The following is a 23,089-nucleotide window of genomic DNA, read 5'->3' as shown; positions in this document are numbered from 1 at the left end:
AGCTCAAAGCACACATTGAACCTCACACAATAGTAGTAGTCAGGGCAGGTACTCAAGCAGGACAGGAACCTGGAGTCAGGAGTTGATACAGAGAACATGGAGGGGTGCTGCTTTTTGTTCAGCCTGCATTCTAATAGAACCCAGGACCACCAGCTCAGGGACAGCACCACCCACCATGAACTGGGTCCAACTCATCTATCAATAACTGAGAAAATAAATGAGTTACAGCTGGGTCTTATTGAGGCATTTCCTCAACCGAGGTTCCTTCTTCTCTGATGACTCTAATGTGTGTCAAGTTGACACAAACCCAGCCAGTACAGTATGTGTGTGTGTGGTGTGTCACAAGTATATCATATATGAACACTAATATGTGCCAGTGCATACAGCTATGCACCTATGCACATGGGAGAAGGCCAGAAGAGGGCAGCATGTGTCTTCCTCATCGCTTTCTGTCTTATTCCTTCCAGGAAGTGTCTCTCCATGAATTGTCCTTTGGGGTTAGGCTGGCAGTCAGCAAGCTCCAGCTACTGTACTGTCTCTGTCTCTGTCTCTGCCTTGTTATCTGGATGCTAGGATCTGAACTTCATGTGTGAGCTGCAAGTGTTTGCCCACTGGGCCATCTGCTCAGGCCAGAGAAGAGTTTGAATATTTCCTTTTTCTTCACATTCTCTAGAGAAATAGAGGATGGGGCCACTCTCAAGTCCTGCAGTGAAGGGAAGGAACAGGGGTAGAAATAACAGAACCCACAGGGACAAACCATCACCCAGTCTATGAGTAATGTTGGAAACATCAAATATGATGTCACTAACATTTCTCAAATAAAAACTATTTCCCTCTTTCAAAATTCTCCCTCAGCCCTTGGTTCTATGAAGGTTCTATGTCCCAGTATAAGGGAATGCCAGGACCAGGAGTGGGAATGGGTGGGTTGGGGAGCAGGGGGAGGGGGGAGGGGACAGGGGATTTTCAGAGAGAAAACTAGGAAAGGGAATAACATTTGAAATGTAAATAAGAAAATATCTAATATAAAATTCTCCCTTGGGCACATAACTTTTAAATATGAATATGGAGCACGAGGCTCCTAGTTCCTCCTGGAATAGGTTCCATTCAACATCACAACCTCTCTCTCTTTCACTCATGACCAAAGGCTCATGTCCTAAGGGACAGAAGCCTGTTGTCACCTGGACCCATGGACACATTCTGCAGTTCCCATCAGTCAGCACCACTGCCATCCCCAGTGTCTGATTCCCTCCCCTTGGGCTATTGTGTTTGAATTTCAAGTACACTCTCGGTTAAAGAACTAGGCTTCCTTTTCAAAGGCTATGTCAATACAGCTTGAGGAGAGGCACTGATCCAATGTTGCTCAGCCAGATGAGGATGAGCACAGTAAGGAGATGAAAGATGCACCAAGAGACATGAGCCCCATTTTGCTAATTACAGTCTTTCTGCAAAGTGCCCTGTAACTGAAATTCTCCTTAATTATCTCTTACCAATGACCATTAAAAGATCCTCTTTTCTCATAGCTCACAATGAAAGCAATATCCTGAAGCTTAGGGTTTTTGTTTTTGTTTTTCCTTTCTAAAACCCTTGGGTTCTCTTCCATATTCAATGGAGTCTTCCAGGAGCAGCGATGAAGGCATCCTTCATTAGCAGACCCAGCTGGGGGACCAACAGACAGACCCATCTGCAGGCAGCTGTTCCAGGGTGTCTGGCCAAGACTGTCTCCCACAGCCTGTTCCCACTGGTTTGCAGGTAGGTCCCAGATGCGAGTCCAGGCTGTGGAAAGTGCAAGAGCCTCCAGCATCCTAAAACCTCTCACAAGCCCTGAGAGGCACCATGTCCCACTGTTAGCCCAAAGCTCCCTAACCCTTGGAGCTTGCCTATGCTCCACTATCCAGCACAGGCTCAGGAACAACTGCTGAGAATGAAGCCCAGGCCACTGGGAGCCAATGGAGGTGCCATGATTTGTCCCTTCTGTGAGGCTCACAAGTGACTCCTGTGTGGCCCTTGAACTGGCACTGGCCCATGGGATGCAGCATAGGATGGTGAGCTCAGTTCATGTCTCTCCCATTGCCTCCATGGTATAGAGGGAGAGTAGAAGAGGAAATCTAGTCCTTATCCAATAGTGGGGGTGGGTAGAGATCATATCAATTTCCTGATCACCTGGAGATGGGGCCTTGGAGTAATTCTAGTATTCATGGCTGATGGCTTTTCAGACAATCCACTGGAACTGTAGTGCTTGGGGTGGGGGGGGGGGATCATAAGTGTGTGTGCATGCCTGCGTAAGTGTAAGTATGCATTCTCTCTCTCTCTCTCTCTCTCTCTCTCTCTCTCTCTCTCTCTCTCTCTCTAGAACATTGCATTAGTGAGTTGTCTTTGCTCAAAAAAGGAGGAGGGAGAGGAGGAGGGGCAGAGGAGGAAGAGGAGGAGGAGGACAGTGAGATGCCTCAGTGTTTGTGGCAAAGCCTGGTGACCTGAATTCTATCCCTGGGTCCTACATAGTAAAAGGACAAAACTGTCACAAGTTGTCCTCTGACATCTGCAAGTATGTCATGGCATGTGTGCATGACATTATACAAACACACACACTCACACACACACACACCTGGGGGGGTAATTAAACATGGAAATGAACCCCACAAAGCTGTCAAGGGGAATGGTTTCTACACCACTGCCCCACCCCACTTCAGAGCAAAGACAAGCACCACCTCCCTGCATCATGAACATAACAACTTCCCAAGGAAGCACCACAGGAAATGATGCACCCTGTTGTTAGTGTCTGCTTACTCTCAACCCTGCTGGGGTTGCCACTGCTGGGCCTAAATTCTCTGCTCAGAATACCAGCTCTGTAGAGGTCAACTATCTGTAAATCAACCAAGACCTAAACTGTGCATTTTCAGAAATTTTATAATGCTAGTAACACTTGTTCTTAGGGAACACTGAGGTCACATAGAGTATGGCAGTAACTTCCTTAAACTCTAATTCAGAGAACTGTAATTACATCACACAACCATGCCTTAATAAAGTTTAATTTATTATGAACATAAGACCTAATGAATAAATAAGTTAAAACATGCTAATTCAGCTTGAGAAAATGGCCGAATTATCAGAATGGCAAGTTGAGTCTACTACCCTAATTAAGATAAAAGATGTCATGGTCAGGCGTCTATGTCTTCATACTGAGCAGGCGTGCTCTGCTAGTGAGCTTTTTTCTAGTTATCAGTCTCATAGGACTCCTGTAGGCTGCTGGACCTTGGGCTTTTCTTTGGTAGCTCTCTAGTACCACCATACAGACAGAGCACACTGGGAGTTTTCTTTTTCTTTACAAAATAAACAAGCACAGTGAGGTAGGGGGAGGGGAGTAGAAACGAAAATACTTCTAAATTTGGCCAGAAAATGATCTTATTGGTAGCTCCGGTTTAAAAATTATAAACAAGGGACTAGGTGATGGCCCAGTGGTTAAGAGCACTAGCTGCTCTTCTAGAACCAGAGGATTCTGGTTCAATTCCTAGTATCCTGTGGCAGCTCACAATACCCGTTTCAGTTTCAAGGAATCTGGCGCTCCTACTTAGACTTCATGGGCACCAGGCATGCAGCTGGTACACAGACATGCATGCAGTCAAAACACCCATACCCAAAAATAAAAATAAACTCCTTCCCACTATTCCTGTACTCTATGATAATAAGCTGTGGCCATCTGTGGCACACATGTGACGGTGACTGCATCCAGCCATTGTAACTTCTCATTCATTCATTGTGACTTCTCACAGCCCTTGTTAACGTCAGTCACATTGAGGCACACACACACACACACACACACACACACACACACACACCAGAACACCTCCCTCATTGTGTCACCTGCCTCCCGCAGCTGCAGGTACAGTTTCCTCACTTCTTGCTGGTCAGCAGAGGTCATGGGTCATATGCAGTCAGTATCTCTTCTCCTCCCCAGGTCTGCTCTGTGACTAGAGAAAAGCCTGTGGTTAACACCTGGGGTGTCAGCTCTACCATTCCTGGCATTTCCATGAGTCAGTGCTGGGAAAACATCAGACTCACTCAGTAGGTATAAAGTAGGCAAGACTACTGCATTGATCTGACCACCAGATATTGGAACTGCAGCCAAAGCATGTCATTAAGCTTTTATTTGACATCATAAACCTTTAGGTTTATAATTATTCACTTTTAATAATTTAAAAGTATATTTCATGAAATGAAAATTTAAAAATTCCCAGTACTCATATACTATCTGAGAGGAGAGACTACACAGCTGCTTCCTTAACTGAGAATAAGTCAGGGTTTGTAAAAATGCAACCTTTATAATCCTAAGATCAAGCGATAGCTTCTTTTTATAATACTTATTTTTTAATTTTATTTATATATATGTGTAAGCATACAATGTGCCTGTGGAGGTCAGAGGAGAGCCGCAGTTGTAGGCAGTTGTGAGCCATCCCATATCGAATGTTGGTAGCCAAACTCAGATCCTCCGGAAAGTCACCAAGCACCCTTAACCACCAAGCCATCTCCGCACTCCTGCCTCTTTGTAATAAAGATTTCTTTCCTTGTCAGTCATCCATTACAATTGCCTTGCAATCAATTTATATTTCTATTTAGCAAGCCTGACAATACATTTAGAAAGAAACATTATAAAATGCTCTTTAATTAAGTACAGATCATGTAACAAGTAAATTTTCCTAGCAGGGCACTCTTTGAAATCAGCTGTGCTGATTAAGCTGAGAGGTCGACCCAGCCGGACCATCTGTAGAGGAGACACAAGGGGAGGAGCCCAAGGAAGGAATGAACCGCAGGTCTGCACTTTAGTCTCATGAGAGCCTGTTAGTCACTTAGGAAGCTGTAGCAGGAACCACTGTCACCCTGAAACACACTCACACAGCAGGTCTAACGTGGGGGATTTCTCCTGCCTCTTGCTGAAGGGACATTTCTCAAGGCCACCCTCCAGTTCTAACCAGACTGGAGGGACCACCTGAGACTTGCTACATCAACACACACGCTCAGTCACCTGCTCTCCAGGTGCATCCACCAGCTCTGAAATTCTATTCTAATTTTATGATACTATTGGAATCCTAATGATAAGAGTCATTCATATCTGAACACTCAGAGCCCAGATTCCTCTGAGAGCAGTGGCCAGGGGATAGATACACCTCAGCAGTAGTGCACACGTCACCTGGAGCAGCAGCAATGGAGTCCCCAACTCTGGCAAGTTCTATTTTCCCCCTATATTTATTTTCCCCTTAATCTCAGCCTATGTGGTAACAGAAGAAGCACTTGTGAGTGCCTGCAGTTTTTAAAATGGGGCTTTTCCTGGAGTATAAAGAACAACTCTGAGCTAGCCACTGTGACTCATCAGGTAAGCCTTGTTTGGTCCAGGGAGGAGGAGGTAAAGGAGGGTGAGAGCACATAGGGGGAGGGCATTGAAGCAAGAGGCAGGGCTGGGCAGAGGGTGGAGAGAGAGGCAGAGAGATTCACCAATCAGTCACAATTGACAGATAAAGCTGGTTGTATTTATCTTGTACAACATGAGGCTTTAAAGTCAATGTTCATTGTGGAACAGCTAAATCATGAGCTTTTTTCTACATTAAAGCCATATAATTTATAATACTTTTTTCTACATAGATGAGAGCTGGTGTCTCAACCTGTTAAACAGGGCAAAGCTCTATCAAAGCACTTTAACAGGTCTAAGAACTGCTGGCTTATAATTCTACGGTGTGTTTGTTAAAGATGATATTGATCAACATGGTGTCTTGGTTTCAGTTTTGTCAACTTGACATGAACTAGAGATATCTGCGAAGAGAAGCCTCGATTGAGAAAAATGCTTCAGATTGCCTATAGGCACGTCCATGGGTGTTTTCTTGATTAGTTGTTGATGTGGGAGGGCCTTGGGATGGGGCCGCCCTTTGGCAGGGTGAGCGAGCTTCAGTGAACAAGCCAATAAGCAGCACTCCTCCATGGCCTCTGCTTCATTTCCTGCCTCCAGGTTCCTGTCTGAGTTCCTTTCCTGGTAGACTGTAATCAGGATATGTAAGCCAGACAAACTCATTCTTCTTGGAGTTGCTCTAGGTCATGGTCTTTATCACAGCAAGAGAAAGCCAACTTGGACACAAGTAGTCTACAGGAAACTTCACTCGAAGTCATGGGCCTTTCCCTCAGGGATGCTTGCCTTTCCTCCCAATTCTACCACATTGAGATATGGGCTAAGTCAACCTGAACCAAAAGTGTGTGGGAATTTTTTTTAATTAGTGATATAATTCTAACATATTCCTTCTTTATAAAGTGACCAAATCATATTTTAGTTTTCTATACAATATCTGGCAGCTTTAATCAATAAACAAAAAAACCCTTAAACCTCCTGACAGCAACAAGGTCCTTAGAATGCTTGGGAAATTGAGGGAAGAGGAAAGTAGGTATCATTGACTTAAGGGTAGCCAGTCTTTATACTTACAGCTCTGAGCCTATACTTACAGCTCTGGGTCTTTTTCTCAGGGCTTGCAGACCCAGTTGCAGCCCAGCTCCACCCTGGAGACTGAGAATGGAAGCAGGCTCTGGGCACCTTCCTTGTTCTCCCCACTGCCCACTTCTGACATACTTCCTCTAAGATGTGTCTGAGCCGGGGTTGCAGAGGACAGCACCGTGTAGTTGCATTGCAGTAGAACATATTGCTCTCTATATTTTATATCTAAACTAAAATGATCACTGGGCTGGGAAGGAGGTTCAACGTGTGCCTGCCACACAAGCCTAAGGGTCTGAGTTGTTACCCATGTAAAGAGCCAAGACATAGTGGCACATGGCTAGAAGCCTAGCATGGAGGCAGGGTAGGGCAAGATAGGAGGTCACTGGCCAGCCAGTATAGTCGAACTAGTTTGCTACAGGTTGGTCGTGAAACACTGTCTCAAAAGCTAGAGCGTGATTGAGAAACACATCCAATGCTGACCTCTAACCTCCATAGGCATGTGCACTCACATAAACACATACACCCCACACATACACACACACACACACACACACACACACACACACACGCACGCACGCACACACACACACACACACACACACACACACAATTTTAATTTTAAAAAAATGAATGAATAAAAGAGTTTCAAAACAATCTTGTGGCAAATAGAATTAGGTAGACACTCTGGGTCTGAGCCAGTTACACTGGCTCTAGTTTGGCCAACATGAGTGTCAACACTGACATATAGATGCAGAGGATGTGGCTGAGGCAGACAGACCAAGCAGGATTGGTTGCAATAAAGCAGCTGGAAGGTGGTGAGGAGCCAAAGTTCCCAAGGAAGTGCAGAGAAATGTGTGTCTGGATGAAAGACAACTAAAGACCCCGAACCCTTGATTGGGAGACTGTGGTTGAGCATCTCTGTCACACAGGAAACAGCACAGGATACTGTAGGTTTCTTCCATGGTAGCAGATTTGCTCCATGCCCCTCAGGGTTTGCTTGAATCAACAGGCCGTGCGGCTCCTACACTCTGTCCTTTCCTATCCATAAATACCTACAGCTACAGCATGGATGTGCTCTGTCCTCTAGCCTCGTGAGTAGGAGGCTTGGTCCTGGGGCACCACTATTCGGGGCAGGGGAAGCAGGATGCAAATCTCAAATGATCACAAGTCTCAAGTGATGACCAGCCTTGGGTCAGTTCTCTCCTTCCACAGTGGGTGCTGGGGATCAAACTCAGCATGTCAGGCTCACACAGCTTTTGCTCAGAGAGCCATCTCACTGGCTTGCTCTATATCTCAAGACTATCACTACACATCTCCCTGGCTAGCCTAATAGTTTCCATAATAGGAACCCATTATGTAAAGAGCCTTTGGGTCACTCTGGGGGCTCTGCCCTCCGAAGAGACTGAGATAATGCCCAAGAGAGGGTCATTACAGAAGCTCACCCAGTGTTCTGTGGCTTCCTGAACCCAGATGCAGTCTTCACTCCCACAATGCTCCCACTGTGACCATCTACCACACCATGAGCAAATGAGAAGGCCCTCACCAGAGCCGAACTGATGCCCTTGAACCCCTGAGCTTGGCAGCTAAACAAAGCTCTCTCCTTTGTTAGTAGCCTGCCTCACCTGATACTACACTAATACAGTTAATTCACACTTGCAGACAACACCCTCACGTGCATTATTCTTGGACTTTCACGCTCCCAGTGTTGCTCTTTTCTAGCAACATGGCCTGTCACTGGCTCTTGTGCAGTGTGACAGCAGCAGTAAGCTACAATACAGTCAGACATGCTATTCAGAGGAGAGACCGCTCTACGGTGGACCATGCTGTCAGCATGGTAGAATGGTGTTTTCCATCCTATCTGCACAGCACCCGTGTGTACTCAACAGTCTCCTGCTAAGCTGGCTTTGTATTAGATGATGCTGCCCACACATGACTGTGATGAGTACACTGTCTGTGTGTGTATGTACACACACAGACAGTGTGGTGTGTGTGTGTGTGTGTGTGTGTGTGTGTGTGTGTGTGTGTGTGTGTGTGTGTATGTTGGGTTTTGCTTTGTTTTTAACTGTGGGGAACATTTTATTAGTAGTGTACATGTGTATGCACATTAGCATATATTAGCATATATATCACAGCATATAGATAGAGGTCAGAGGACAACCGTGGAATCTCAGTTCTCTTTCTGTGCACTATGAGTGCTAGAGATCAGACTCAGGTTGCTGGGCTTGTACAACACAGCCTTTACTCAGTGAGCCATCCCAAACACCAAGTATATCCCTGGATGACCTAAAACCCACAGGCAGACCTCTAGCTTGTAGTGACCCTCCTCCCTCTGCAAGGTAAATGCTGAGATTATAAGCATACAAGTATTACAAAGTTTGTGTGTGTGTATATATATATATATATATATATATATATGTGTGTGTATGTGTGTGTATATATATATATGCACGTGAGCACTCCAAAGCACATTATCAAGCAAAGTGAATGAAATGTATATTCATGTAATAAATATTCATTAAGTATTTTAAAATAATAAAGTCCATTTTAGAGTAAGAATAATTATGCTACAATGAAAGTTACACAAGGATCCAGTAAGACAGCTCCACTGGAAAAGGCACATGCGAGCCTGCAGACATGATTCAATCCCAGACCTAGTGAAGGTGAAAGAAGAGAAAACCAACTACATCAAGTTGTCTCTGACCTTCATGTGGGAACCTTGGCACTTGTGCTCACACATATACATACCACTCATATACACATCTATACACACCACACTGAGCATACACATGTATGCATGTATACACTGCACACACACACATTTACACACCATGCATACACATACCATGAACACATGTACACACAGATATATACACCACACACACATAAATACAGACCATACGTGTGTGTAAACACACACACTAACTAATATTTTTTTTTAATTATTTACAGTTCCCTGGATGTAGTCTCTCTGGTTCGCAGAATCATTGACTATTCTCAGATTCAGGATGGCTGTGAATAACTGACAGGAAGAATCAAATGTGGAGAGATAGGAGGCCTCAAAGCTCAAGTTTCCAATATAAACTTGTGTCTGAGAGAAAAACATGCCTCACAACTTGGAGGACTATAACAACAATTTTTAAAGTAACAAGGATTCCGGGAGAAGGGAGAGCTTTGTATCTACTAACCTACACTTGAGTGAGAAGTCACTCAGCAAACATCAGAGCACTGAATGCTTCCTAAGATAGCAGCCTGGACACCCCAAGGATGTCCACACCCCCATCCACAACAGGCAGGCTGTCCACCCAGGCTTGATGGCACTTTTAAGACAAACACACACACACACACACACACACACACACACACACAGTATCAATCATCAGTTGTCTGCAAACCTATAGAGTCTGAGGTTCTCTGAATGAATGGGGAGGCAAAAGTGACCACAAGGAACAGTTATAAAGATTCTAGCAGCCTTTATTACAACAGTGCAATAGTATTTCATCCCGCACTCAACAACATTAAACCATTGTCTTCTATAAAGCAGCTCCAGGAAGTTAGATACATCTGTACCAACTCTCACTCAACAGCGGTTGGTGCTCAGATGTCACACCACCCCAACAACATGTAATCACTTCCCAGCAGACGTGGCATAAAGCCTGTACACACATCAGAACATGCCTCACAATCAAGTACTTTATTACAGAACTCTGACATCCATGAACTCTGTGACTACTCATGCTTAGCATTAGCTGGTTATACCAAATACCATAAAATACAAAATGATAGGAAATATAAACATCAATTTGTATTTCAAGTTTATAACATTTTATTTACAAAAATAGGCTGGGAAGGCCAGGGTTCCCCCACCTTACAGTCTTTCCTGGAGAATCCACTGCATCCTCTAGTAGCTTCTACAGTTGCATGGATTCCTTCAGAGCTACACTTGACTAGAAGCTCGGGTAGAAAGGAGAGAGAGTGGGAGGGGCAGGAGGGGAGGGGCCGGGAGGAGGACCAAGAACAGTCATACCGGATAAATGGCTTTACTGGGAAGACCGTGCCCGGCCCCACTGGTGATGAAAGCACGCTGCTCACACACCCATTCCACACTGCTATGTACAGGAGCCGTGGCTGCTCTGGGTTCTGAAGGACACTTATTCCCCAACAGGACAATGTCAGACAATCGCTCCTATGCAGACACTAGGACATGACTCCAAAGACCGGGTTGTGACGGCAGATGCTTGGCCCATATTCCTCATAGTCCTTCTTGGTGTGACAGACCTGAAAGAACTCCGGCTGCAGGAGGAGCAGCCAGAAAGAGGAAGAAGATGAGCAGGTGGGAAGAGGAAAACATTGAGCAAATGGGAGGGACTTATCCAAGGGTCTCTGCCAATCATGGTACCACACCTGATCTGATAACAAACCAGGCAGAACTTGACTTGACTTTTTAAAATTCACTCAGCAATTCCCAACTTTACAAAGCAACAACAAATCTACTTAGTTTCCCTTAATGGGATCAAAAATGTGTCAACCTGAACTAAAAATGGCTGCTAACAAACTCTGGGGGTGGGGGGAATATTAATAAATAAAATAACCACATGGAAGGGACAATGAGCAGGGTGGACTTTTTTGGTTTTTTTTTTTTTTTGGTTTTTGGTGGTGGTGGTGGTAGTAGTGGGGTGTTTTGTTTGTTTGTTTGTTTGTTTTGTTCTGTTTTTGGTTGCTGTTCTTTTCAAGGCAGGGTTTCTCTATGTAGCCCTGACTGTCCTGTAACTCACTGTGTAGACCAGGCTGGCCTCTGCCTCCTAAATGCTGGGATTAAAGGCATGTGCCACCACCGTGTTTGTTAATAAAGCATACAATTTAAGTGACTAAAATATTTTTATATCAAGTAGAATTTGTTTTGCATATTTAAAGCCATGCAAACAGAACACATGCTATTTCACATTTGTAGACAATACTTATCCAAACTCAATAGGAAAGCACAAATGACAAGAGATCAGGGACTTACAGTTGAGGCCAGCATTGAGCCTCCAAACCACACGGCATAGCGCTGCATGTGGTGAGTGATCACCTGCACCTCCACAGGCTTAGGCTGCAAAAGAAAGCAACTGCGTTTAGTCTGCATTTAGTCTGCACAGTGCATCCTCCAAGCAGTGTGTCCATGATAGACAGTGACTCCTCCGGTGACGGCCTCAGTCATGCTATAGGCCCAGCCCACAGATTCAGGAGACCCCTTCTTCCAATACTAAAACACACAATTAATCAAACCAATAGCTTCCCTCAAACAAATCACAGGGTGTAGCAAGGCCAGTAACAAAGTGAACCCCCAAACACTATAACAAAACAAACACTGCACCGGGCACCTTCACTGCTGTAGGTTCTCTTCCCCACCAAAGCCCACCTCAGGGAGAAGCCCAGACAGCACCCAGCAGCTCAGAGCTGTGGTCTTGGATGAGCATGGCCTGGCTCCCCACGCACAGCAGTTTTTTTTCCATTTAATGAGAACATTTCCTCACCACAAGCCCATCTTGTCTCTGCACCACCCTGGTCACACACATTGATGCCTGACTGACCCAGGTGGTTTTAAGGACGACCTCCCATGAATTCCAGCATCAACCCTCGGCTACCCACCCCCCAGTGAAGCTTGGCTCTACCCCCACAGCGGCTGGCACACAGCCTCCTACCTTTATCCTGCCTCCACTGAGCTCTTGGCTCAGCTTTAACCTGGCGTCCACCACTCTTTTCAAATCTCTCTGCAGATGACGTCCAAAATCTCTGAACATTGTGGAGCCTCCAGAAAGAACGACGTTCTGAAAGACCAAAGTGAACAGTGCGCAGCCTTGGGTGAGACTGAGTGCCTGTGATGGTCCAGTCTCTGCCTACAGCAGGATGACTTATGTAAGTAACACACTGTGCAGCATGAGCGCCCCCTGTCGGAGTTGAAGGCAGACTGCTGCTGGGCTGCCTGCAGCAACTCTCCCATACCCTCTCCTCTTCCCTGCACTGAGTCCCCTGGAATCCTTCAGCTGACACCACCAGCCAGAAAGCACAGGTTTGCTGTGTTTGCAAAGACTGGTTACAAACTGCAGAGATATGGGGAGGCTGGGACTTGCAGCTCGAGAAGCAAATTGCCTATCTTAGGCTAGCTTTAGCCCCTGAATAGCCATTCCTTGTCCACCTCTGTGTCAGAACAAACATCCTTTGACTAATGTATAAAAGCCTTAGTAAGCTATCAGCCTAGAAGATCCCGAGTTTCCGCCAAACCAAAAGTTAAGACAGTCTACGAATAGCATTTGGGGCCTACAGAAAGGCTCCCCCATCTTGCTCTAGTTGCCTCTCTTACATGCCCACCAATGCATTTGAACTTGTTTTGACCTATAACTTTCTTCATCCTGTAAAACTCTGAAAATGCTTCCACATTGGAACATGGAATCTGGGGTGACCCCAATCTGCATTTCTGGCTGTGGTCCCCTAAAGTGGGCTCTAGGATGGGCTCCTGCTTTCTTTAAGGGTGGCACTCCTGCGTTGTGGGCTGACTCTCCTCAGAGCTCTACCATGCTATCTGTCTCTGTCACTAGGGTCTGAACTCCTCAGAGTCTCCAACATGTCTGATTCTACATGGCATTAATAACTGCCCCCCTTGAATCCCTCACCTGAGACCTTTCGCTAGCCAAAAGGCGTACATTATATATATATATATTTTGTGACAGCACAATACTAAACATTTCCCTGGTACTTCCTACACTGTAAGCAACTGAAAACACATAGCAATTCATGCCCACGCTCCCCATGCCCCGGGCAGAACCCTGACAAGAGCCAAGAAGCCAGAAAATCCACATTAACTGACCCACAGGCTGTATATAATAGCCAACAGGGTCTTCCCTCCTACTGGAATCCTTCAGAGCTGCAATGCTGAAAGGAAGCATATTCAAATCCCCTGGGGACATTTTCAAATGGCTCCTCCCTCTGCCCACAGCCCCATGATCGCTCCAGCCTCTATCATGCGACCACACCAGACGTCTGGTGGGTGAGGCAGGATGAGAATCATGAAACTGACTGACTGTTACAATGAAAGGCAGCTCTATTCTCTCAGGCTACAGAATATTATTTAGGACAATGAAAGTGAAATTGCCCTCATTTAACTTTCTGACAGAAAATATCATTTGAGAAAACTATAAAGAAAATAAAAACCATCCTTCAAGGATCCATGAGTTCCCACACTGCCTTTCTGGATGCCAGGCACCCCATCAGCCAGCCAATCCCTCACAAGTTTATGGGAAAGCAAAATCACACAGATCCAGGCCAGAGAGCCCAGGTTAGGCTGGGTCTGTTCCACTCATTACTGCTCGCTGCCAGTGAGAGATGGCCAAGCTGAGAGCCACAGCTGCTGAGGTGAGATATGTAGAGCAGGCAGTAGAGACAGAGGCAGAAGAGCAGAGTCCTGTAAAGCCATCTCAGATCTAGTCTTCTGCCTTGATACATAGTCCAGCTCTAACATGAGTTTATGTAGAAATTTCAGCTCTAATAGCCTACCCATAGCCTTAGGAAAGCCTACAAGAAACCCACACTCTTGTTCACTCTATACCTCAGGATGGCTGCCCCATGACTTTCCAGGGAGTCTCCTATCTGCCTCCTACCTCATCTGAGGAGACTAGGATCACAGACAGACTGCCACCCTAACCTGGGTTATGGATGCAGATTGCCACCCTAACCTGGGTTACTTACATATATACAGCAAGTCCTTTTACCCACTGAGGCATCTCCCCAACCCAGTCTTTCACTTTTTTAAATGTATAAAGCAAGCACGGTTCATTTTCTTGGAAAACATGAAATGAATGTTGTTAGTAGGTCCCAAATATTGTTTCTAAAATGTCTTTCTCTAGAATGACAGGAAGTTCATATCTTAAAATGTGATTTTTACATTTTTAAAACTTTTTCAAAGTCATAGGCCCCTTTAAGAATCTTTAGATTTAGAGGTATGAGCCCTTTCTTGTGCCAGAGAATGTTCCCAGTGTGGCCCATGGTCTGCCCAATGCAACTTTAGGAGTTTAGTGCCTTTTCCCAGTGATAGTGCTTGCTAAGGGAAGAGGCTGTATCCCTGGCCAACACAGTGCTCTCCTGGTTATCTCAGTGCTCCCCTGGTTATCTCAGTGCTCTCCTGGTTATCTCAGTGCTCCCCTGGCTGTCACAGTGCTCCCCTGGCTGTCACAGTGCTCCCCTGGCTGACACAGTACTATCTGGTTGTCATAGTGCTCCCCTGGCTGACACAGTACTCTCTGGCTGTCACATTGCTCCCCTGGCTGTCACAATGCTCCCGTGCCTCTCACAGTGCTCGCCTGGCTTTCACAGTGCTCCCCTGGCTGTCACTGTGCATAGGCATAGAAGTCTCTAAGGGCATTTAGTTGTACAAAGTGCATCGTGTGTAAATGTGTGGGTCAATATTACAGCAAGAGTGAAGCTTAGGAAAATGAAGTCCCTGAAAGCAGCAAGAAGTATGGTGATAATGGTGATGGGTCACCTGAGAAGTACCACATTTTGAGAACCCACTGGTTGTCCTTACTCCCCCTGAGTCTTCCTAGTGAGTCACCCTGTGAGCAGTCATCTGGATCAGGAAGGCCCACAGGCTTGTTTGTGAACTGGTTTGTTGAGGCAGAAAACTGATCAAACACAGAATGGGACTTAAAATGCAATTCAGGTCACATAGAAGATCTTGGTGCAATAGCTGAATTTAATAGTGATTCTACCTTCTTCATATAGGATCGCTATTGGGGCTGGGGACCTGCATATGGTCTGGTAACCATCTCAATAGTTCATCTTCACCAAGCTAGTGAAAGACACTAAGTCGGTCAAAAGACACTGAGTCGGTCACGGTCCCTTCCTGTAACACAGGTTGTAAGGAGCCGCCCTCACATTCGCCATTACAAGATGGCGCTGATGGCACTGGCACCCATGTAATCAAACCATCTGTGCATGCGCCGGGGTAATTTCCCACCCCATGTGCTCTGCCTTCCCCGTGACGACAACTCCGGCCGATGGGCTGCAGCCAATCAGGGAGCTACACGTCCGAGGCGGAGGACAGTCCTCCATAAAAGGGACGGGTTTCCGCCATTCTATCAATCTCTCTATCTCTCTCTCTCTCTGGCTCTCTTCTCCACTGGCTCCTGAAGGGGTAAGCAATAAAGCTTGTGCCGCAGAAGATTCCAGTTGCCCTGAGCGTGTTCTTACCAGGGGGAACAAAAGCGCGGGCAATAACAGGTGGCTCTTCCAAGGACACTAGGTCAGTCACCATCCCTCTTATCCTCAACTTTGTCTAACCACCTGAGAGCATCATGCTTCCTCCTAAACATTTTAGGTGTGTGCACACTAAAACTGTCCCACATTGCAGTGGCCATCTTCAAAGCTGCATTCATAAGTACTGCTTCTTCAATATCTTGTTTCTTTGCCTTTTAATAACTTTTACATCCTTTTTCCCCTCCAGTCCAAGACCCAGCTCAATTTTACAATTACTTGTCATGTCTTTGCAATGGATTTCTTAATTAAAAAATAATAATAATCCACTAGGGAATGAAGTAAATGATCACCAGAATACCCTAGTACTCTGCAGTGCTGTAAGATCTCAGTGCTGTAGACCTGCATAACTCAGAGCTTGGGAGAACAGGAAAACATATGCTTACTTAGAAACTAAACTACCTAGCCCTGCACATATTTCCTAAGTGCCAAATGCTGCTGTGTGCCTTTACAGGCACTCTGCAGTGACATCAGCTGACTTAACCTCTGACATCACAACATCCCTATGTGAGTCTCCTCCAAGCAAGAAAGGCCAAGAAACTAGGGACCCAGGCCTCATGCTGCCCACAGGTGACTTGGCTGCTACACAGCTGTCTGCTCTGGAGCAGCCGCTCCTGACCATGAAGACAGAGAGATACAGACAGCTTCCTCAGAAGCTCTCAGCAGGAGCAGAGCTCAGTGTGTCTCTCTACAGGAAGCCCGACAGAAAGCAAGCATCTCTCACTAACAATCACCTCACTCCATCAGAACCTGCTGGATACCCAGGAACTCTGCAAACCACTTAACACTGCCATTGAAAATCTAAATGTAGTCACAGGCCTGGAGAGGTCAGAAAGCATCTTAGTCAGGAAGGGATCAGACCTTCTCCAGTCAGCACGTTCTCAAAGTATCTGAAGGAGAGGCGGCCCCTAGAGCCAGCCTCAGGCTAGCATATGCCCTAAAACATAACAAAGTAAAGAAAAAACGGGATGTAAGTTCAGAAAAACACTAAGTACTCAAACACAGGGAAGGGTCAGCACTGAACCAACTTCATGAAGGATGATGTTTCTGGAGAGTTTGCTCTATTAAGGACGTTTTTACAACACTGCTGAGTGAACACTCAGGACACAGATAGAACTATGACGGGACACATCCATCCTCCTTCTTCTAACTCAGAGCCGCAAGAAAAGCTCAGCAATAACTGATAATCGATAACTGATAATCGATAACTGATGATCAATAACTGATGGTCAATAACTGATAATCAGGGATACAAGCAACATCTGCTTTCTTACACACATTTCTGGCACACCTGAAGTTTACCAAATTGAATGTGCAGTTTAATTAGAGATAAGGCCTTTGCCCACCTACAGAGTCTAAACTTCTTATGAAGACGTCCATTTTTACATCCTAATACTTTGGCCACCCCCTCCCTCTGCTTCCCCGCTCCCCAAGTGGCTCGGGATGCATCTGCTGTGTCCCTTTGCACAGTGTGAGGGTGTCAAGTGTTCATGAAACCCACTGTCTTGTGTAGATATTTTTTTCAAGAGCCCTTCTAAAATTACCTCCCTACCAAAAGTCTCCATTTTAAGTCACCTTTGCAAAGTGTGCCCTCTTTCTGCTGGTAGAAAATGCCATGACACAACATTAGATACACACAACCTGTCAGCCTTCTGAAGTATAAGTCAGAAAGATTTAAAATAAAAAGCTTTACCACCAGCAAGTTCATTGTCAATATATAATATGGACTGGGGGTATGGCTCGGGGGTAAGCGGCTGGCCAAGTGCAAACACTAAGTCTCATTTCCAATACCTGTTCAAAAAAGTATCACAACATCAAAAGCAACCATACTTCCTGCTCCTGGAACTTCAGTGCAGCTCAGCTCACACTTGACTTTGAATTCAGTTTGACAGACACATGGCGCCACCTGTGCGCCATCATGTGTAACTGCAGGTACAGTGTTAACCACTCAGGCAAGACCTGGTCTTGCAGCACTGTAATCCAAGCTACTCTGGAATCTGAGGGAAAAGAATTGAAAGCTCAAGACCTACCTGGGCCAAAAAGCAAGTCTGAGGCCACCTTTAGCAGCTTCGCTTGTCTCAAAAACAATGTGAAGGGACTTGAACGCAGTTCAGCGGCACTACCAAACTTGCCTAGCATATACAAGGCCCTAGGTCCAATCTCCTCACAACACAGGAGAAAAGGAGGATGCTTGCAAACCAGCACAGGCCAGGAAAAAAGAAGCACGCTTCAAGACAGGCTGCCTCTCCTCTCTTGCAGTTTAGATGTCACAGCAGCTACAGGCTCAGCTGACAACTAAAAGTGCACATTTGAGAAAACCCCTAACTGTGAGACACTCAACCATGCCCCTTTTGAAATCCAAGCAAATGTTCAGGCTGGCTTTAGGGGCTGCAGGAATCTGCAGGAATCACTTACATGACTTCTTTTTCCTTCATTTGCATTCCTTTGGCCTCTGATCCTGTGGGGACAGTGACCAGGCAGGCCAGGGACAGTTGTCTTCCAGTGCTCTGAGACTTGACTTTGAGGGTGATTGTGTGTGTTGAACTGTCACACTATCACACCTTGTGACTGAAGCACACAGGAACCCAGGTGTAGCTAACAGAGGTGACACCCTGATGCAGGTGATGACACAGTCATTTTTCTCCACTGGAGTCACTGCGTATCCTTCCAAAGTCCTCAGTGGCCCTCGGGACAATCTCAATCTCTAACTCTGTGCAAGGCCATGTCTTCCCTGAGAATCCCAGCCAGCACACAGTGGCACACCCGTCTCCTTCAGGTCCCACGTGATCTGGCTTTGGGCAAGCCTCAGGCTTCTCAATCACTACTGTGTATATAAATATCAGGCCCAGGGATGCTGAGTCCCTTCCCACCCACAGCACACTCTGCTCCTGGCTCTGCAAACACTCTTCTCCTTAAAGATTTATTTTACTTTTTTAGTTATGTGTATGCATGTGCACATTTCTGTATGTGCATGTTACACATATGTACTGGTGCCTGCAGAGGCCAAAAGAGGGCATTGGAACCCTGGATCTGGGGTACACACTGTTATGAGTACCCAGTGTGGGTGCTGGATCCTGTGTAATACATGTTCTTAACTAGCAAGCCAGCTCTCGTTTTTGTTTTTGTTTTTGTTTTCCAAGGCAATTTCTCTTTGTAGCCCTGGCTGTCTCAGAACCTACTCTGTAGACCAGACTGGCCTGGAACTCAGAGATCTGCTGGCCTCTCCTTACTGAGAGCCAGGATTAAAGGTGTGTGTCACCACCTTGCAAAGATTACATTTTAGTTCCCATCTTTGTGTTCCCTGTTCTGAGCAGATCACACCAGCCTGGGGGACACCAGTCTGAGCTGTCCCACAGTGTAGCCCTTAGTCCAATATTTCTATTTATATCTGTATAAATTTAAATCAACAAAATTTTATATGCCTTCTTGTTGCAACCACATTTGAAGGATGCAGCAGCCACATGTGGCCACTGGCACTGCCCTGGATGCCAGAACTGCAGCCACATCCACTGTGGTACAACCCCATGGGGAGCATTAGCTCCAGGAAGCCCCTGAGGCACCAAACTGGGCTCAAACCGGGTGCCCATCCGTCATTATGCTCACCTCACTAGATGCCACTGAATCCCTGCTTCCTGAGCGCCTGTGCTGAGCCTAGCGAGCAGCCAGCAGACACCCCGGCGGGGCATCGTGAGAGAACTTATCACTTATCATCCTACCCCTGCATTAAAATACCTGAATTCGAGAGTAGGGCCACAGGCCTCATCCGGCCGGATCAGCACCGGGGTAGCTAGAGCGCAGGGTCGGCTGACACCTGCCAGCTACCCACGACCCCCGCCACAGGATTTTGAGACTGCTGGTGAGTGGAACACAGCTTCTGCTCCAGTCCAATCACGCGGGACCTGAGACTGCTTTGGTTGGGGAGGGAGAAACTCGGCCTACATAGGGCCACAAGCCTCTTCCGGTCAGAAAAGCACCGGGGTAGCTAGGGCGCAGGGTCGGCTGACACTCGCCAGCTACCCACAACACCTGCCACAGGATCTTAAGACTTCTGGAGAGTGGAACACAGCTTCTGCTCCAATCCAATTGCGCGCGGGACCTGAGACTGCATTAGTTAGGGAAGCAGAAAACCGGCCTGAGTAGGACCACAGGCCTCTTCCGGCTGGACCAGCACCGGAGTACTGCCAGCTACCCACGACCCCCGCCACAGGATTTTGAGACTGCTGGTGAGTGGAACACAGCTTCTGCTCCAATCTTTAAACAGTGACAACGACAACAACTAACCCCAGAGATTACCAGATGGCGAAAGGTAAACGTAATAATCTTACTAACAGAAACCAAGACCACTCACCATCATCAGAACCCAGCACTCCCACTTCGCCCAGTCCAGGGCACCCCAACACACCGGAAAAGCTAGACACGGATCTAAAAGCATATCTCCTGATGATGGTAGAGGACTTCAAGAAGGACTTTAATAACACACTTAAAGAAATACAAAGGAAAACTGGTAAACAGGTAGAAGACAGTAAAGAGGAAGCACAAAAATCCCTTAGAGAATTGCAGGAGAACACAGCTAAAGAGTTTCAAATCCTTAAAGAAAAACAGGATAACCTAATCAAACACGTAGAAGTCCTTAATGAAAAACAGGAAAACACATCCAAACAGATGATGGAAATGAACAAAACCATACTAGACCTAAAAAGGGAAGTAGACACAATAAAGAAAACCCAAAATGAGGCAACACTGGAGATAGAAACCCTAGGAAAGAAATCTGGAACCATAGATACGAGCATCAGCAACAGAATACAAGAGATGGAAGAGAGAATCTCAGGTGCAGAAGATTCCATAGAGAACATCGGCACAACAATCAAGGAAAATGTAAAATGCAAAAAGATCCTAACTCAAAACATCCAAGAAATACAGGACACAATGAGAAGACCAAACCTACGGATAATAGGAGTGGATGAGAATGAAGATTTTCAACTCAAAGGACCAGCAAACATCTTCAACAAAATTATAGAAGAAAACTTCCCAAATCTAAAGAAAGAGATGCCCATGAACATACAAGAAGCCTACAGAACTCCAAATAGACTGGACCAGAAAAGAAATACCTCCCGACACATAATAATCAGAACAACAAATGCTCTAAATAAAGATAGAATACTAAAAGCAGTAAGAGAAAAAGGCCAAGTAACATATAAAGGCAAGCCTATCAGAATTACACCAGATTTTTCACCAGAGACTATGAAAGCCAGAAGATCCTGGACGGATGTTATACAGACACTAAAAGAACACAAATTCCAGCCCAGGCTACTATACCCAGCCAAACTCTCAATTAACATAGATGGAGAAACCAAAGTATTCCACGACAAAACCAAATTCACACATTATCTCTCCACGAATCCAGCCCTTCAAAGGATAATAACAGAAAAAAACCAATAGAAGGACAGGAACCACGCCCTAGAAACAACAAGAAGATAATCCCTCAACAAACCTAAAAGAAGACAGCCACAAGAACAGAATGCCAACTTTAACAACAAAAATAACAGGAAACAACAATTACTTTTCCTTAATGTCTCTTAATATCAATGGACTCAACTCCCCGATAAAAAGACATAGACTAACAAACTGGCTACACAAACAAGACCCAACATTTTGCTGCTTACAGGAAACTCATCTCAGAGAAAAGGATAGACACTACCTCAGAATGAAAGGCTGGAAAACAATTTTCCAAGCAAATGGTATGAAGAAACAAGCTGGAGTAGCCATTCTAATATCTGATAAGATTGACTTCCAACCCAAAGTCATTAAAAAAGACAGGGAGGGACACTTCATACTCATCAAAGGTAAAATCCTCCAAGAGGAACTATCAATCCTGAATATCTATGCTCCAAATACAAAGGCAGCCACATTCATTAAAGAAACTTTAGTAAATCTCAAAGCACACATTGCACCTCATACAATAATAGTGGGAGACTTCAACACACCACTTTCACCAATGGACAGATCATGGAAACAGAAACTAAACAGGGACACAGAGAAACTAAGAGAAATTATGAATCAAATGGATCTGGCAGATATCTACAGAACATTCTATCCTAAAACAAAAGGATATACCTTCTTCTCAGCACCTCATGGTACCTTCTCCAAAATTGACCACATAATTGGTCATAAAACAGGCCTCAACAGATACAAAAATATTGAAATTGTCCCATGGATCCTATCAGATCACCATGGACTAAGGCTGATCTTCAATAACAAAATAAATAATCGAAAGCCAACCTTCACGTGGAAACTGAACAACACTCTTCTCAATGATACCTTGGTCAAGGAAGGAATAAAGAAAGAAATTAAGGACTTTTTAGAGTTCAAAGAAAATGAAGCCACAACATACCCAAACTTATGGGATGCAATGAAAGCATTTCTAAGAGGAAAACTCATAGCTCTGAGTGCCTCCAAAAGGAAACTAGAGAGAGCACACATTAGCAGCTTGACAACATACCTAAAAGCACTAGAACAAAAGGAAGCAAATTCACCCAAGAGGAGTAGACGGCAGGAAATAATCAAACTCAGGGGCGAAATCAACCAAGTGGAAACAAGAAGAACTATTCAAAGAATCAACCAATCAAGGAGCTGGTTCTTTGAGAAAATCAACAAGATAGATAAACCCTTAGCCAGACTCACTAGAGGGCACAGGGAAAGCATCCTAATTAACAAAATCAGAAATGAAAAAGGAGACATAACAACAGATCCTGAAGACATCCAAAACACCATCAGATCCTTCTACCAAAGGCTATACTCAACAAAACTGGAGAACCTGGATGAAATGGAGAAGTTCCTAGACAGATACCAGGTACCAAAGTTGAATCAAGATCAGGTTAATGATATAAACAGCCCTATATCCCCCAAGGAAATAGAAGCAGTCATTAATAGTCTCCCAACTAAAAAAAGCCCAGGACCAGATGGGTTTAGTGCAGAGTTCTATCAGACCTTCAAAGAAGATCTAATCCCAGTTCTTCACAAACTATTCCACAAAATAGAAACAGAAGGTACTCTACCCAACTCATTCTATGAAGCCACAATTACTCTGATACCTAAACCACAAAAAGACCCAACAAAGATAGAAGACTTCAGACCAATATCCCTTATGAATATTGATGCAAAAATCCTCAATAAAGTTCTTGCTAACCGAATCCAAGGACACATCAAAACAATCATCCATCCTGACCAAGTAGGTTTCATCCCAGGGATGCAGGCATGGTTCAACATACGGAAATCCATCAACGTAATCCAGTATATAAACAAACTCAAAGACAAAAACCACATGGTCATCTCGTTAGA

The 23,089-nt window shown here is 45.2% G+C and overlaps 1 protein-coding gene across 1 annotated transcript in view; it reads right to left on the bottom strand.

Annotated features, from left to right (window-relative positions):
- Nucleotides 1–10,265: 10,265 nt before the first annotated feature.
- Nucleotides 10,266–23,089, bottom strand: part of LOC147005007 (actin-related protein 3B-like) — a 46,416-nt gene continuing 33,592 nt past the window's right edge. Inside the window, exons 7-9 of the mRNA XM_085836530.1 lie at nucleotides 12,148–12,273; nucleotides 11,472–11,555; nucleotides 10,266–10,756 (exon numbers count right to left, since the gene is read on the bottom strand). Of these exons, the coding sequence (XP_085692656.1) occupies nucleotides 10,661–10,756; nucleotides 11,472–11,555; nucleotides 12,148–12,273 (306 nt within the window). The 3' untranslated portion in view covers nucleotides 10,266–10,660. The remainder of the gene's footprint in view (nucleotides 10,757–11,471; nucleotides 11,556–12,147; nucleotides 12,274–23,089) is intronic.

This window comes from Mus caroli, unplaced genomic scaffold (genome assembly GCF_978045245.1).
Source record: "Mus caroli unplaced genomic scaffold, Mus_caroli_1 scaffold_4, whole genome shotgun sequence".
Lineage (NCBI taxonomy): Eukaryota > Metazoa > Chordata > Mammalia > Rodentia > Muridae > Mus > Mus caroli.
Note: the sequence above shows the minus strand (reverse complement) of the source record. Positions and strands in the feature narration are given on the sequence as shown.